This window comes from Psammomys obesus, unplaced genomic scaffold (genome assembly GCF_907164565.1).
Source record: "Psammomys obesus unplaced genomic scaffold, mPsaObe1.curated_primary_1811, whole genome shotgun sequence".
Classification (NCBI taxonomy): Eukaryota; Metazoa; Chordata; class Mammalia; order Rodentia; family Muridae; genus Psammomys; species Psammomys obesus.
Window position 1 is genome coordinate 5,364,549 of NW_026585504.1, and position 18,449 is coordinate 5,382,997.

General features: G+C 40.2%; 1 protein-coding gene across 1 annotated transcript in view; it reads left to right on the forward strand.

Annotated features, from left to right (window-relative positions):
* The window catches only part of Rnf24 (ring finger protein 24), a 47,823-nt gene that overhangs the window by 17,975 nt on the left and 11,399 nt on the right, over positions 1–18,449 (forward strand). The window contains exon 2 of the mRNA XM_055609396.1: positions 15,802–15,951. Within this exon, the coding sequence (XP_055465371.1) occupies positions 15,809–15,951 (143 nt within the window). The 5' untranslated portion in view covers positions 15,802–15,808. The remainder of the gene's footprint in view (positions 1–15,801; positions 15,952–18,449) is intronic.

The window sequence follows — 18,449 nt, forward strand, 5'->3', positions numbered from 1 at the left end:
GAGAGAGAGAGAGAGAGAGAGAGAGAGAGAGAGAGAGAGAGAGATTGATCACATTTACATTTTCCTGTGTAATATTGTGCTCTAATTAGCTATATAATGTGATGTCAGAACATAGGGCCAGGACTTACATATGATCTTAGCAAAAAGTGTTTTTCTGAACTACAATTAGGATCTGTGATCTGGTTTTTCGAATGTCTATGAATATAAAATAATTTAAAAATAGCATTGACCTAGATGGTAAGTATATGAGATGAGATCAGCTCTCAGCATAGAAAACCTCCTAAAATATGAATGCAAAAGTTGTCCCAGGTCTAGTATGAAGAATCACGGAGTAAGGGACCTCGTACTAAACACACCCAGTTCTTTCTTGCCATTCTACTTTCCAGTTGTGGATAACTCCATCCTCTTCCCATATTTGTCATGCTATAAACGGCACCCAGAACTTGTGCGTGCCAGACAAGTGAATTATATTTCCAACTCTTCCTGAGCAAATTGGTGACATGGTGTCCACATTACAGAAAACAAGGCAAAGAAAGGGATGAAGTGGGAAGTAGAAGACAGCTGTCAGTGCTTCGATAAACATGATCTCTAGGCACTTTCGTGTGCATCTGTTGCATGTGGACAAGTGCAAATGCAAAGATAGTTGGGAACTGTCAACATCTGCCCATCTAAAAGTCCTGATTACATGGAAAAAAAGGAAGACGACATGGCAAGAGAGGAGGGCAAACCATCGGTACCTGCACAATCGTTGTTAAACTTTTAAAAAACATTTTATTTATTTACATATTTTATGTGTATGGGTGTGTTGTGTTTTGCCTGTTTATATCAGTGTGCCACGTATGTGCCTGATGCCTACAGAGGCCAGAACAAGGGTATTTGATCCCTTAGAACTGGAGTTAGAGATGCTTGTGAGCTGCATGTGGGTGCTAGGGCTTAAACTCAGGTCTCTGGAAGGGCAGCCAGTGCTCTTAACTGCTAAGCCATCTCTCCAGCCCTGTGCCACTATCTTGTTAATCATAAAAGAGAAAACTAAGAACATTCTTCATTATATCTCTTCCTCTAAAGAAGGGTTCTATTTCTCTAATACCTGATACCGATTTTCAAAATAGATCATTCTTTTAGAGGAAAAAAGGCTCCCAACTTAATGGAAATATTCCTTAAGACTATGCCATTACTAGGGTTGGAGAGAGGACTCAGTGGTTAAGGGTAAGTAGTGCTCTTACAGAACATCCAAATTCATTTCCCAGTACGTGTCATTTGGCTTACAACTGCATATAACTCCAACTCCAGGGACATATGGCCTCCATAGACAGCTGCATTTGTGTGTGTGTGTGCCTACATGGACACATACACACACTTAAAAGTAATAAAAATAAATCTTAAAACAGAAAGAATTTGTCATTTTCAGTTGTAGTGTCCAGCCCTGCAGTCCCAGCACCGTTTGAGAACAGTTTGGTCTAAATCCCAGGCTAGTTAGAGCTACATGGCAAGACCTGGTCTTAAAGTAAAGCACAAAAGAATAAATTGGGGGGCTGGAGAGATGGCTCAGAGGTTAAGATCACTGCTTTTCCAAAGGACCCGGGTTCAATTTTCAGCATCCACATGACAGCTCATAACTGTCTGTAATGGCAATCCCAAAGGATCTGACACCTTCACACAAATGCACATAAAATAAATAATAAAAATATTTTTAAAAAAGAATAAATTATTCCTTTTTCTGCAATTAGGTTATTATAGAGGGATGGTCTGAAAGACATTACTTGAGCTGATAGGATTTATAAGCTAACTTATAAAATAATTTGTGTGGATTTTCCACAGAGCTCAGTAACTCCTAGAGTCAGTAGGGAGTAGGTCAACCCAGATACAGTGACCTTACTGAGGGCATGTATCTTTAAGGCTTCATCAGTTCTAATCTTGCTGTAGGAGGAACTCAGAATTTCCTAATATCTCCATCTGTAATAATAGTGCTTTATGTGATGAAAGGTGTAATACCAGTCATGTAAATGTTTGTATTATATAAAGAGAAGAAAACTTCCAGTACTAATGATATTATAAGACTTGACTCTTTAAAAACCTGTTAAGAGAGAGATTGTTCATCATTCTGGAATGATTATGACCTTTTCAGGATGCTTTGAAATATAAAAGCAGAACCAGAGTCATTCACAGAAGAAACCCATTTCATCCCTTCCCCTTACCATCCCAGTAATCCTGTACTCTGCCAGAAACTATCTTGAGCATGCAGTTAGGCTGGGTTTGTGGCTCACTCGGCACAGTGCCTGTCTAGCATATAAAAGACCCCGGTTCAGTCCTCAGTGCCACATACACACAGGTAAGATCCTTGGATGTTTTCTAAAAGAACAAGGTGATCCTAGAAGTCAAAAAGATATTTAATGTAATGCCTAGGATGTAATAGCTAGAAACTCAGGATAATTATCAGCAAGTGTCAAAATGCACAAAAAGCAGCACTCCTACTTTGAATTTATAACTGTTTGAGGATCGCTTAGTTAGTCATGAGCCTGTTAGAAGGCTGTTTTAATTCATAGATTTTCTGTCTTTTTAAAGCCTATACGATGACAGAATATCCATTTTTAAAATTTGTTTGCTTGCTTTATACCATTCTAAATGTGGTTATGGTTTATTAAACTTTGTTGTTTGTAAATGTGCTTTATTTCTTTAGTACTTTTTCTCTTCAATGATTCTCAGGCCCTATATGGATTCTGAAAAACTCATATATTTTCTAGGAATTAAAAACCCATTGGTGGGGCTGGGATCATTTATCAGTGGCCCTAGGCCCCAAGAATAAGAGAACCTACTGAGTGTTATAAAAGATCTTACCACTTCTTCTAAAGCAGCCTGAATATGTATGTATTCAATATATAATAATGGAATATTATATGAAAACTAAACTTTCTTAAGGGTTCAGAGTTTGAATTAGACTCGCTTAGCTCAGCAATTTTAATGCTACCAGTATGAAAAGGGAGTCCATATGGAGAACATCTAATGTCTTTTAATAACCTTTGTATACTTATTACTAATAAAATTAATTTACTTTGTCTAGAGACTGAACAAAGACAAGTACTTTAATTTAAAAACAAATTAAATCTTCCATGACTGTTCTATTAAACAAAGCTGTATTGATTTCTATCTGGTGACCTGTGATTTTTCCAGGAACTTATGACTAATTGTTGATTTGTTTTGTTTTATTGACAAGTATCTTAAGTGCAGATCTGCACTTAATATTACGAGATTTAATATTGAGTGATTTAATATTTAATATTAAGGGTCACTAAGTGAAGAATATAGGAACTCCATGTAGCTTTTCTGTAAATATAAAATTATAGGAAAACATATTTTTTGTTTTTTTCCTCTGAGTTGGGATCTCTAAATAGCCCTGGCTATCCTGGAACTCACTATGTAGAGCCCAGGCTGGCCTCCAACTCACAGAGTTCTATCCATCTGTCTCTTCCTTCTTAGTGCTAGAATTAAAGGTGTGTGCCACCAGCCCTGGCCTTAGAAAAGTTTTAAATATATGCCTCATTCAGAATCATTAGACTTGTGATGTGGGCCCTTCTTGCAGCTATGTGAACACAGTGTGAGTGAGCTGGGGTGTATCAGCTGAGTGCCCACAGGAACCAGCTAGGTGCCGCCGCCCTGTGCATCTGCTCCAGCACTGACAGACACGTGCGAGCGTACAAAGTCCACAGAGGCAGCAGGATTTGGGGAAAGTAAATGGTTTGGATCCAGGTGTGGTGTTCAGTTTGGGAAGCCAGTTTTACTGTTTGGAGTCTGTTTTTCTGTTTTTTTTTTTGTTTTGTTTTGTTTTGTTTTGTTTTTTTAATCTGCATATTGGAAAGTATAATATTCAACCTACAGTGCTTATAAAGACCGTAAAGCTTATATATACACATTCTAGCCATAAACTGTAAAGCACTGTGCAAAATGCTCATTCTGGTTACTGTCTTAAAAAATTGATTTGTCAGTTTTATGGCTTACATGTTAGGCGGGTGCTCTCTGTGTAACCTTTCCTGTCTCACTAGTCACTGGACCTTGTTTGCCTGGCAACATGTGCTTCCTGGTGCAATAGCATAATGGCTATCAGGGTAACCACCAGCTTGCTGGTGGGTGTAAGGCCTGCTCCCCAGAAGGTACTTCATGCCTGGCACTGTCAACCCGGTGTGACAGAGTGACACAGGCTAGAGTCATTTAGGAAGAGGGAACCTCAACTGAGAAAATGCCCCCACCATATTAGCTGCTGGGCAGGTCTATGGAGCATTTTTTAATTGGATGGGAATGGGCCTAATCCTAAAGAGGGTACCACCCTGGTCAGTTGGTCCTGGGGGTTATAAGAAAGCTCTCCATTACAGCAAGCCTCTGTGGCCTCTGCGGCCTCTGCTTGAGTTCCTATTCCAACTTCCCTCAGTGATGGACTGTTACCTAGAAGTGTCAGATGAAATAAATCCTTTTCTTTCCAAGTTGCTTTTGGTCGTGGTATTTTATCCTAGCAATAGAAATCCTAAAACAAACGGTGAGAAAATAGGTCCTATGGGAACCCGTAGTTTTGTTAAATAGTCATCCTGTTAGACTTCCTTCTAAATATTTATGTTTATCCCCATAGATTTGGTCAGAGGATTTTTATTTTTATTTTATTTTTATGCAGACACTCATAACTAACTGCTCAAAGTGCTGAGCATAACTGTGAGTGCTCCGCTTTGTATGAATCATGTATCACCCCCCGATGTGCAGTGCTGGAGGCAGAAGAATGTGAGCTGCCGACGGGGAGAGAGCTGTGGATGCTGGTTTGGGGATAATGCGTGCCAAGCACACAACAACTCACAGAACTACTGTTACCACAGCAGAGCAAGCCAATCAAATGGTTTTCAAACAAATTCATACTAAAGCTCTTCTTGACATGTCTGTCTGTATATTCTAGTGAATAGCTAGATTTACATTAAAACAGCAGAAGGTACCTTTTGTACTGATAATGTGACAGTCCTACAAAATTTTTTTAAAAAGTTGACATCCTTGCTAGGCCACAGAGGAGGACATGGCAGCCAGTCCTGAAGATACCTGATAAGCTAGGGTCAGATGGAAGGGGAGGAGGTCCTCCCCTAGCAGTGGACTTGGAAAGGGGCAGGGAGGAGATGAGGGAGGGAGGGTAGGATTGGGAAAGAATGAGGGAGGGGGATACGGCTGGGATACAAAGTAAATAACCTATGATTAATATAAAAAATTAAAGGAAAAAAAGTTGACATCCAAAGCTGGAGAGATGGCTCAGCAGTTAAGAACACTGCCGGCTCTTCCAGAGGCCCTAAGTTCAATTCACAGCAGCATATGGTGGCTCACAACCATCATTGGGATCTGATGCCCTCTTCTGGTGTGCAGATAGAGCACTAACATACATAAAATAAATAAACCTTTAAAAAAAAAGTTGGCATCCACAGGCAAATACGGGTAAAGTTATTATTGACATAGTTGTTACTTTGATTTTTGTTGTGAAAAAGATGTACTGTTTTCTTGGGAACAATATGGCCTTATTTTATTTTATATGCCTTGGAGTTTTGCCCGCCTGTGTCTGTGTGAAGGTGTCAGTGCCCTGGGACTGGTGAGACAGCTGCGGGCTGCCATGTGGCTTCCGGAAACTGAACTCAGGTCCTTTGGAAAAGCAGTCCTAACCACTGAGCCACCTCTCCAGCCCTGTTTTAAACAACTTTAACAATTTAAGACCTCTGTATGTAGATGAGCTGTGGCGGCACGTGTGTTTAATCCAAGTGCTCAGTAGGCCAGGGGCAAGCAGAGCTCTGTGGGTTTGAGGTTAGCCTCATCTACATATTTGAGTTCAGACCAGCCAGGCTACATAGAGACCCCTATGATGGATGGTTGGAGTTTTTTAAATTCTGTACTTAGAGCCATGATGTATACCTCAGCACTTGGGAAGCCAAGGTAGGAAGTTTGTGAGTTTAAGGCCAGGGATTATATAGAGACATCCTGTCTCAAAAAGAAAAAAAAGAAACTAACCAAGCACAGAATCCAATAATTAACAGCTGATAGATTATAATTGTAATATTATAGTGTATACACTGTACTGTGTGCCTAAGACATCAGAAAATAGACGGCAAGTTTGATTTTTCTCGTCACTACAGTGAAGTCTCAAAGGTCTGAGGAGATGCTTAAAACAATTTTAAATGGAGACTTCATTATGTAAAAAGATAGGGGCGAGTCTTTATGAAACTGACAAATAGAGAATGACTGATACTTAAGCTGGTCTGTGTGTGGTAGCACATACCTTTAATCCCAACACTCAGGAGACAAAGCCAGGTGGATCTCTGAATTCAAGGCCAGCCTGATTTACAAAGCAAGTTCCAGGATAGCCAGGGCTACACAGAGAAACACTCTATTGAAAAACAAAACAAAACAACAACAAAGAATAACCCTTTGTATATGGCAGAGCGAAAGAACTCGTCAGAATAGCAAGCATTCAGATTCCAAGTATGCCCTACAAATTAAAGGCAGCAGCTCAGGCTCGATTGATCGGGCAGTGCCAGCCAAGGAGAACTTGTGCTCACACCCACATGGATCAGTGAGCATCACCATTACAGAGCAGGGGAGGCTGAAGACTGTGAAAGGGACTGTTTAGATTTTAAAAAATGATTTATTTTATGATCATTTGTGTTTAGCTTATATGTATGTCTTTATGACAGTTTCAGGTCCCCTAGAAGTAAAGTTATAGACAGTTGTGAGCTGCCATATCATCTGGGTGCTGGGAAACAAATCTGGGCCTTCTGGAAAAATAGCCAGCGCTCTCATCCAGCTCTCCAACTCCAGACTTTTTTAAAGCAGGCTCTTATTGTATAGCCCTGGCTGGCCTGAACTCACAGAGATCCACCTGTCACTAAGTACTAGGACTAAATCCTTGGGCCACCATAGCCAGGTCTGTTTAGAATTTTTAAAGTTTTTTTTTTTTTAAAGCAAAGTACAAATAAAGTAATAAAACTATAACATTGTATTTTATGCTGCTACTGTTATTTTACATTTACTTACTTATTTGTGTGTACATGGAGGTCAGAGGACAATTTACAAGAGTCAGTTTTCTCTCTTTCACCATGTGGATTCCAGGGATCAAACTCAGGTCATCAGGCTTGGCAGCAAGCAAACCTCACCCACTGAGCCATCTCACCAGCCCCCCGCCTTTTTTCTTCTATTTTTTTTCCCCAGATTTGTCACTCGAAGACAGAACACCCAGATATCCATCATTTGTTGCTTGGTTGGTTTTAGATACTGGAGGTTTACCCGAGGGCCTTGCACATCATTCTACCACTATATTCCCTAGTTCTTTTCTTACTTTTTGCTTTTGAGACCAGGGCTCACTGCATGGCCCAGGCCAGCCTGGGTCTCGCAGCTCTCCTACCCCAGACTCTAAGGCACTGGGATTGCAGGCCAGCCCTACCAAGTTAGAGTCAGCTTCTTCAGCAGAAGGAATAAATAGAAGGTATGGATGGCCTCAGAGCAACTGGAACAATATAGATAAGGTCCCTAGAGAACTGTTTACAAAATGCCCAGCGGTTGTCTTGCTCAACTGCTTGCGCTTGGGGCATTACAAGGGTTTATTTTTAACTGGAGATCTTACTTCCTGATAGGACCTGCTGTTTGTTTCCAGCAAGGAAGCAACCCAGAAGATTGTAACACCCTGGAGTGCAAAGGGAAATCTTTGAAATCTGAGTGGTAGAGGCTGGTCCTTCTGGAAGGAAGTGTGGCCCCGTGCCACTGGGAACACCAGTTCAGGCTCTGACTCAGCCCCTGCTGGTACATCGTCAGCTCAGAAGGGGCTGCGTTCACAGAGACTGTCACACTTGCTTCCTTGGACGATTCAGGAGCATATAATCTGAGTGAGTTTGGGGTCAGAATAAAGGAAAGCATTTCAGAAACCTATAGGGGTGCTTTCTGGAGAACTTGAACTTTTGGCATTCACTGGTAAACAACATGTTTAATCATACACATGTAACTTATACTTCATATACAGCGATTCCCAGCACTCTTTTAAAAGTCTTCTACTTGTCTCTAAGATGTGAAGATGTAAACAAATATCTTACTGTTTTTTATTTTAAAATGCTGTATTTTGAAACATACAGCATACTAATTTCAAGATACAAAAGAATGTATTATACACTTCCCTGTTGTCTTAGGGTTTTTATAGCTGTGATAAATACCATGCCAAAAGCAATGGAGGGAGGGAATTCTTTCTTCTTACAGCTTATATAGTCCAGGGAAGCCAGGCAGGGACTCAAGGCAGGAACCTGCAGGCAGGAGCATCAGAGGCCATGGAGGAATGCTGCTTACTGCTCTCTCCTCATAGCTTGGTCAGTCTGCTTTCCTTTTAAAGATTTATTTATTATATTACATATACAATGTTCAGCCTGCATGTGTGCCTGCAGGCCAAAAGAGGGAGGACACCCAATCTTATTATAGATGGTTGGGAGCCACCATGTGGTTGCTGGGAATTAAACTCAGGACCTTTGGAAGAGCAGCCAGTGCTCTTAACCTCTGAACCATCTCTCCAGATCCTCAGACTGCTTTCTTATACAACCCAAGACCACCTGCCCAGGAGTAGCACTGCCTATAATGGCTTGGACCCTCCCACATCAATCATTACTCAAGAAAATGCCCCACAGACTTGCCTACAGGCCAATATTATGGAGGCATTTTCTCAGTTAAGGTTCTCTCTTTCCAGATATGTCTAAGTTTGTGTCAAGTTGACAAAATCAACAAGCATATCTGTTTGTTTTCTCACAAAAGCAGTTTGTACCATTAATTCTTTCAGTTTCTTAGTATCCCCCAGGCTTTGTGTTCCAAGCCCAGTTCTAGCTATGCATATCATGATCCACACAGGCCTGTAATTCCAGCACTTGGGTGGCTGAAGCAGTAAGATCTGAAGTTCAAAGGGTAGCCTGGGCAGGTCCTATCTCAAAAAATAAAAATAAAACACAAAAAATAAATTTCTATATTCTTTAGTGTAATCTGCCAAGTCTGTGTAGTGATGTGCATGTTTTATTGGCCTCTGTTGTGGTAGAGAGTTGGCTCTAAACTGAGGAGTTGCGGAGGCAGACCCAGAGCTGCCACCTCATTCTAGAAAGCTCTGTCACTGTGGTACTGGCCTAGCATGAAGCTGCACTGTGGCTTGTTACCAGGCCTCAGCAAGGACGGACGTTGCCTTCTGCACTTGTTCCCATGGGGCGACATCAAACAAAAGGGCCTGGTGCTCTCTTTGAGTCAGTTAATGAGACCACCTCTGGTTAAGCTAGAGCACAGAAGAATGCATCACAGCACAAAGTGTGCGATCACACTAGAGGCTGGGGCACCTGCTCCTTCGCCTGTCAGGAAAATCAGCTGGTTAGGAGCACAAGTTCTTCTTGTTGACGTGATTTGTAATCCTTTTTAGTGGCACGTATGTAAAAAAACAACGTATTAAGTTCAGACGCTTCTATGTGTTTCACAACTAGCTTCTTTTGAAGCGCTCACTGCTCAGAGCTGAGTAACCTTCAGGTGCTTTCAGACTAAATAGAATAGGAGCTGGGTCTGTCTTTATCATTTTTCTAGGGTAGGCTATGAAAAACAGTAGTGCTCGTCTAAGCCTAAGTGTGTGTGTGTGTATGTGTACATAAACTTGTTTGAATAAACTATACAGATCTATTTATGTGGTGGCAAACACCTTTAATCCCAGTACTTGGGAAGCAGAGGCAGACAGATTTTCATGACACAAGCTCAACCTGGTCCACATGGGGAGTTCCAGGCTAGCCAGGACTACATAGTGAGACTCCGTCTCAAAAACTCAAAACAAACCCTAAAAGCCAAATCTATCTAAAGGAATAGAATATGTCTAGGATAAATGAAAAGAACATGTGTTGTATATAAGATGTGTATAAGAATAATTTTGAATTTTTTTCTTTTTCTTTTTTAATTTTGAAATATTAAAAAAAATAATACTGCTCCACCCTGAATAATTACTAATGTGCTTAAATTAAAACAAAACACTAGGTATCATAGGATATCATACTGTTTTCTAATGTTACATTCAAGGTAGGTTAAATTTAAATTTAAAGAATAAAATTATATAAATATGAAAAAATATAAGTGAACATTTCTTTAATCGGATGTGGGAAAACCAAAGATAGAAAAAAATAAAGAAGGGTGACAGATTTAGTGGCAGAAGGGGCCAGACAAGGACTTGAGGTAGACACAGCTATCACACAGAAAATAAAGTCACAATGACCTCCACTGGCTTTCTTTCCTTCCTCCCCTCCCCCATCTTTCATTTGAATACAGGCAGAAATATTTACCTCCTTAGAGAAAAATAGCAACACAAACACAGGAAGTGACAGGAAGTGGCAACTAGCTTCTCTTGAAGCGCTCACTGCTCAGAGCTGAGGAACCTTCAGGTGACTAATGGGAACTTACTGGCCTATGTCCAGAGGGTTAGGCACTCTGGAGACTGTAAAACTGCCAGTGCCACCTACCCACTTATGCAGCAGTAGAGCAGCCTCCAGAGTGGCCCTGCAGCTTTCTGCCATCTAAGAATGCAGCTTAGTTGTAGAGTTCTTGCTTGCCTAGTGTGTTCAAGGTCCTCAGTGACAAATATATATATTTTTTAAGTCAGGCTTACTTGAACCAGTTTGGCTACTCATAGGCCTATTAAAATCCACTAATCTAAATCAAAAAATTAATACTCAAGGTTTCATTAACTTTTAAAGGTCTCAGAATAGCAAATTTCTTTTCAATGTCTTGATTGGTTGGTTAGTTGACTCAAACCTGCTTGGTTTTTGAGTTTTGTTTGTTTTTTTTTTTCTGTTCATCTTTTTGGTTTTCCCTTTATTTCTTCTGGCTTACATGATTTATTCTTCTAAAGTTGAACTATCCAGTTCATTTTCAGTATTTTTCTGTTCTTTTTAAATTGATAGCATAAATCAAAAAGGCACATGAAAGGATGATACGCAACAGATATTATATGGAAGAGATTTATTGGATGGAGATGAAGAGAGAAGGAGAGAGTGAGACATGATAAGGGAGGGGAGGGGCGCCCCAACAGAGAAGGGGGAGAGAGCGCAAAAGCAAGAAGGTGAGAGAGACAAAGTGGCAGGTTGGTCCTTTTATGGAGCAGCTGAACTATGCCTGCCAGGTGCCATTACCTGCCCGGCAACGCATGATGACATCATAAGTTGCTAGGCAACCCAGAAGCAGGTTGCCTAAATAACAGAGCCTCTAGGTTGCTTCCAGTTTCTGGCTATTGCAATGAACATTGAGTGAGTGTCTTTGGTAGGATGGAGCCTCCTTTAGGTATATGCCCCCTATGTGGTATAGCTGGATCTGGAGGTAGATCGATTCCCAGCTTCCTGAGGGACGACTGCACTGAGTCTCATGGTGTCTGTTCAAGTGTGCACTCCCACCAGCAATGATGAGAGCTCCCTTAATCCACCTCCTTGCCAGCATGAGTTGTCACTTGTTTTATTGATCTTGGTCATTCTGACAGGCATGAGATGAAATCTCAAAGTAGTTTTGATTTGCATTTCCCTGGTGACTAAGGATGTTGAACATTTCCTTAAGTGTTCCCCAGCCATTAAGTTTCCTTCTGAGAATGCTCTATTTAGATCTGTGTCCATTTTTTAATTGGTTTACTTGATAGCTAGGCTGGGGTTTGTTGTTGTTGGGGGGGGGTTATTTATATATATTTGGTACATAGTAGATGTATAATTGGTAAAAATCTTTTCCCATTCTGTACACTGCTGCCTTGTCCAAATTACAGTGTTCTTGGCCATGCAGAAGCTTTTTAGAGGTTCATTTTTTTGTTGATCTTAGTGCCTGCACTATTGGTGTTCTGTTCAGGAAGTTTTTTCCTGTGCTGATGCATTCAAGGTTATTCCCTACTTTCTCTTCTATCAGGTTCGGTGTATCTGATTTCCTGTTGAGGTCTCTGATCCATCTGAAGTTGAATTTTGTGCAGGGTGATTAGTATGGATCTGTTTGGATTCTTCTACATTCAGCCATCCAGTTTCACCAGCACCATTCATTAAGTTGCTACCTTTCCCCCTCCCCATGTGTATTTCTGGTTTTATAAAAAAGCGGGTGTCCATAGGTGTGAGGATTTATGTCTGGGTCTTCAATTCCATTTGACTGATGAATATGTCTGTTTTTATGGCAATACCATGCTGTTTTTATTGCTGTAGCTCTGTAGGGCAATTGGAGGTCAAGAATGGTGATACCTCCAGCAATTCTTTTATTATTCAGGATTGTCTTAGCTATTCAGTTTCCATATGAAACTGCAAGTTGTCCTTCCAAAACCTGTGAATAGAATTTTGATTGAGATTGCATTGAATCTGTAAATTGCTTTTCACAGAATGGCCATTTTTACTGTGTTAATCCTACTGATCTGTGAGCATGGGAGATCTTTCTGTCTTCTGATATCTTTTTCAGTTTCTTTCATCAGTGTCTTAGTTTTTGTCATACAAGTCTTTACTTGCTTGGTTAGAGTTATCCAAAGATATTTTATATTATTAGAGGCTATTGTGAAAGGTGTTGTTTCCTTTCACAGTCTATCTGTCATTGTCTATAGGAAGGGTGCTGATTGTTTTGAGTTGATACTGTATCCAACTGCTTTGCTGAAAGTGTTTATCAGCTCTAGAAGTTTTCCAGTGGAGTTTTTAGGGCCACTTACATATAACACCATCTGCAAGTAAAAAATATTTTTACTTCCTTTCCAATATGTATGCCCTTGATCTCCTTCAGTTGTCTTATTGCTCAAACTAAGACTTCAAGTACTACATTGAATGGTTATGGAGAGAGCCTTATCTTGTTCCTAATCTTAGTGGAATTGCTTGAGTTTCTCCCTATTTAATTTGATGTTGGCTATGAGCTTGCTATAAATTACCTTTATTGTGTTGAGGTATGTTCTTTATATCCCTATTTCTCCAGGACTTTCATTATGGAAGGATGTTGGATTTTGTCAAAGGTCTAATGACATGATTTAATGACATAATCGTCGTCTGGTTTTTCTCTTTTTCCGTTTATATAGAGGATTGCATTTATTGATTTACATATATGAATTGTACCATCCCAGCATGACTGGGATGAAGCCAACTTAATCATGGTTGGTGATCTTTTTGATGTGTACTTTTCAGTTTGCAAGCATTTCACACTGAAAATTTTTACATTTATGTTCAAAAGGAAAAATGGGTCTGCAAATTTTTTTATTTATGTGGTTTAGGTATCAGGGTAACTGTGGTTTCATAAAACAATCAAAGAAACCACTCTTCATTGATTCATTGTATTGTTTTTATTGTTTCTGTTTTATTGATTTCAGCTATGAATTTGATTGTTTCTTGCCATCTTTTGGATATGATTTCTTCTTGAGAAGATAGGTATTATTCTAATAAGTGTGCTTTTATATGTTGCTTGGTCTTTTTCCCTTACAGTTTTAAATATTCTTTCTTTGTTCTGTATGTTTAGTGTTTTGATTGTTGTGCTGAGGGGAATTTCCTTTCTGGTCTGGTCTGTTTTCTATGCCCTTGACCTGCGTTTCTTCTCCTTCCTCTATTGCTGTTTTCCTTAGGTTTGGTCTTTTCATAGTGTCCCAGATTTCCTGGATGTTTTGTGCCAGGATTTTTTTTTTTAGATTTAACATTTTCTTTGACCAAGATTATCCATTTCTCCTATCATATCTTCAGGGCCTGAGAGCCTCTCTTTCATCTCTTGTTTTCTGTTAGTTAGGCTTGCCTCTGAGATTCCTTTTCAAGTTCCTAAAGTTTTCATTTCCAGATTTTTCTCAGTTTGGGTTTTCTTTATTGACTTTATTTCCACTTTCATGTCTTGAATTGTTTTACTCATTTCCTTTCACGTTTTGTTTGTGCTTTCATAAATTTCTTTAAGGGCTTATTCATTTCCTCTTTAAGATTCTCTCATATTTATAAAGGATATTTTAAAGTTCTTGTCCTGTGCTTTGGCTATGTTGGCAATTCTTAGGGCCTACTGTAGTAAGATTGCTGGGCTGTAGTAGAGACATAGTGTCCTCTCTGTTATTGATTGTTTTTATGCTGGTGCCTAGGCATCTGGGTTTGTGGTGAATGTAATTCTAGGTCCTGGCCTCGGTCTTGTGTTTGGACAGGTGTTTGCTCCTTGGTTTCTGTTGTCCTCTCTGATCCTTAGGAGGGTGTGGTGGTTGTGTGTTGCCTGTTAGGGACTTCTTCTGGGCATTGGAAGCCACTTGGGAATGAGGATGGACTTGGAGGGTTTGAAGGGGACCCCAGGAGGGAAGAAAGCAAGGTGTTCCACTAGGATCTGCTAGTCTCCAGGGATGGGCAGAGAGTGAGGAGAGGCCATAACAGGTAGGCTGCTGCAGAGCCGGGGCTGAGACTGGGGAATTGGATATGTAAAAGGAAGAGGAAGTTCAGCAGTTAGTCTACCGCTTCTCTGGCAGTCTTGGCTTGTGCCAGGGAATGCCCGGTGTAGTTGGGGACTGGGATAAAGGGGTGAAGGAAGGCGAGGAGGGAAGAGCTGTGTGATCTGTTGGAGATGGGGTGGGCAGGCCGGGAGAGTGAGGAGAGGCCACAACAGGTGGTCTGCTACAGAGCCGGGGCGAGACTGGGGAATTGGGTTTGGAGGAGAAGAGGGAGAGGTGAAGATCTGCAGTTAGCCTACCTGCTTCCTTGGTGAGTTCCAGGGAATTCAGTCCACTTTTTATGGCTAATTAGGACTCTGTTGTAGGTGGCAAACCACAATTGTTTGTTTACCTGTTTATCTCTTTAGGCACCCTGGCCTTTTCGCTTTCAAGCAACAATGAATAGTGCTGCTAAGAATGTTGATACAAGATTTGTTGAGTCATTGTTCTCAGATCCTTTCGATATTGCTAGGAGTAGACTTCTTGGATCAAAATATAATCCTACTGAACTTTTCATTTTGTTTTGTAGACTCTCACTGTAGATCCCCTGTTAGCCTAGAACTTTCTGTGCAGCCCAAGCTGGCCTTGCACTGGCTGAAATCCACCTACCTCTGCCTCTGAGCACGGGAATTAAAGGTATGCATTACCAGGCCCAACTCTACTTAACTTTTTGTTTGCTTGTTTTGGTTTTTGGAGACAGGGTTTATCTGTGTAGCGTTGGCTGTCCTGGACTTTGTAGACCAGGTTTGGCTTGAACTCACAGAGAATCGCCTGCCTCTGTCTCCCCGAGTGCCAGGATTACAAGTGTGCGCCACCACACTCGGCTTTCTATAGCTTTTTGAGAAACAATGAATTGTAACATTTAATCCATAATTACTTAATTCTGTCTTTGTGAGAAATATGTGGGTTATTGTTATTGTGTTTGACATTAATTGCCAAGCTTCCCATCTTGCTAGCCCATTATGAATTATTTTTCATAATTTCCATTATAAGTACTGGTGAGTTAAAAGGTGAATATTACTACAATAAGGGTTGAGTTAAGTAATCTGAGAAGTTTTAATACATTTTTTTCCTTTTGCACTTTGAGGCTTTTGTGTTGATCAATTACATTATTTCATGAAGTGCCATATGAATGAATGTAAGTTGAAATGCTCTATGTTTTGAATCTAATAAAATTGGTAAATATTTGATGAGATGAATAAAGAAAGGAAAGACAAGAATGTTAATGTTTTAGTTTATCTTAGTTCAGGTCAGGCATTAGAAAACTTTCCCTTCTTTGCTTCAGCAGTCTTCCTGCCTCGTTCACCGAAGGGCTGGGATTGCAGACATGCACTACCAAGCCTGCCCACACCTAACTGTTTTCCATTCTTTCTTTCCCACAGTTCATCCATGAGCTCAGATTTTCCACATTACAACTTCAGGATGCCTAATATTGGATTCCAGAATCTGCCTCTCAACATATATATTGTGGTTTTTGGCACTGCTGTATTTGTCTTCATTCTTAGTTTACTCTTCTGTTGCTACTTGATTAGGTAATCAATCTTTATTATTTTCTCATACTTCAGAATATTTGAAACAGGCATTTCTATCATAAGGTCAAGAAACATTATGTGGAAAGTGGGCCAGTTTTCTAAGGCCATAGTGGCTTAGCATTTTAATCATCTGTGAGCTGGTGTTTAGTAACCACCTTTGTGCAATCTTCAACCCTGTCTGCTGATGAAGTAGAAAACGGTCTTCAGTAGTTTTCCACAATGTCAGCACCCCATCCGGATGCACTGACATCATTGTCTCCAAGACTTTTTTTTAAATTTTTTTATTAATTACACTTTATTTACTTTGTATCCCCCCTGTAGTTCCCTCCCATCTCCAAGATTTTATGCATCTCGTTTTACGTTTTGTTTTGTTTTGTTTTGTTTTGACACTGTCTCAATCTATGCATCCCTGATTGGCCTGCTACTTATTGTGTAGACCAGGCTGGCCTTGAACTCATAAATATCTACCTCTGCTTCCAGAGTCGTGAAAGTTGTTCTTGTAGAAGGCATTTTGCATCATTGTCATCTGAAGTTCTTATGGGTCAGAAGACAAGAACCATTCCTTAAAACACCTTGTAGCTGGTCTTTTGGGATTTTAAGCACCTCTCTGATGAGAACGTAATTGGGAATTCATGTAGTTACTTATCTGCATAACACACTAAACATTTCACACTGTAAACATCAGTGTACACAGAGATATGGGGCAAAGGTTACCTCACACAGGGCCAAGTGATGGATTTTGCCAGTAATGATTCATGCCTGGCTGATTTGTTATTATCTAAGCACTTTTTACCTTTTTCATTATTAAATAGAGCCTATTTTTCAAAGCCAAAACCGACTTTAATATTTTTATGTAAGCCACGTGTAGTAACAACACTTGTAATCTTAGTACTTGCGAGGTGGAGCCAACATGATCAACATGATCAAGAGTGTAAGACCAACTAAACTACACATCAAAACACAATTAAAGATGTTATCCCATATCAAAACACAGTTAAAAATGTCACATGGGGCTGGAGAGATGGCTCAGAGGTTAAAAACACTCACTGTTCTTCCAAAGGTCCTAAGTTCAATTCCCAGCAACCACATGGTGGCTTATAACCATCTATAGTGAGATCTGGTGTGCAGGCAGAATGCTGTATAAATAATAAATAAATATTTTAAAAAAATTTTAAAAAAAGTCACATGAAGCCCAGTGTGGTGGCACACACCTTTAATCCCAGCACTGGAGAGGCAAAGACAGATGGATCTCTGACTTTGAGGCCACCCTGGTCTATAGAGTGAGTTCCAGGACAGCCAGAGCTACATAGTAAGACCCTGTCTCAAAAATAAATAAATAAATAAATAAATAAATAAATAAATAAATAAATGAATGAATGAATGAATGAATGAATTACATGATCTTCAAAGATTTTTGTTTTTTTAAGAGTTAAAAATAGGACATTGGCCTGGAGAGATGGCTTAGAGTTTAAGAGCACCGGCTGCTCTTCCAGAGGTCATGAGTTCAATTTCCAGCAACCACATGGTGGCTCAGAACCATCTAGAGTGAGATCTGTATACATGGTAAATAAATTAATCTTTTTTAAATTTTTTTTTTTAAAGGACATCAAAGGGAGAAGTTGCTTGTGTGTAGGATTTTGTTTTGTTTTGAGTTGGGGTCTCACTTGGTAGCTCGGGCTAGCCTTACCTCTTGCTCCTCTTGCATTAGCCTTTTGAGTGCACGGTTTTTACAGGTATGAGCCACCTGGCTGTAGCTATCCAATAATCTGACATGTGGTTTACATTCTTCATGGCAAGTCTTTCCTAGCTGGGCCTGATGCTGTCTGTAATTACAGCCCTCAGCAGGCTGAGGGCAATTTCAGTGCTATAGTGAGCTCCATACTGGCCTGGGGTAGAGTAAGACTGTCTCAAAGAAATCCCGAAGGATAGCCAGGTGGCTCTTACACATAGTCCTAAGGATACTCAGGATGAAGCAAGTAGGCCCTGAGTTCAGAGCCACCCAGAGCTACACTGCAAGAACCTGTCACAAAGAAGAGGGTAAAGGATGTGGTAAAACTTGGAGAGTAGCAAAGGCTTGAAACCACTGCTGCCTGGATGCTTAGGGTTCTAATCATGGAGAGGTAAAAGCAAAAGGAAATCAGCTCCCATTTCCCCCTTCAGTACTAGACTCACGCGTGCCAGACAAACATTCTGTCACTAAGATATAGTCTATTCCCAGTACACCTGAGCAATAAATAATGATCACATTTTATTTAAGCCTGTAGCACATAGACCATCTTAAATTGTATAAATTTGGGGGTTTTGTTTTTGTTTTCAGGCACAGTCTCACTTTGTAGCCTTTATTAGCCTGGAGCTCAATATGAAGGCTGTGCTGGCCTCCAATTTAAAGATCCACCTGCCTCTGCCTACTGAGCACTGCGATTAGAGTTGGGTATATAGCTGGTTGCCTTAACTCTTATACTCTTATCTGTGAATCCCAATTAAATAAACAAAGAATT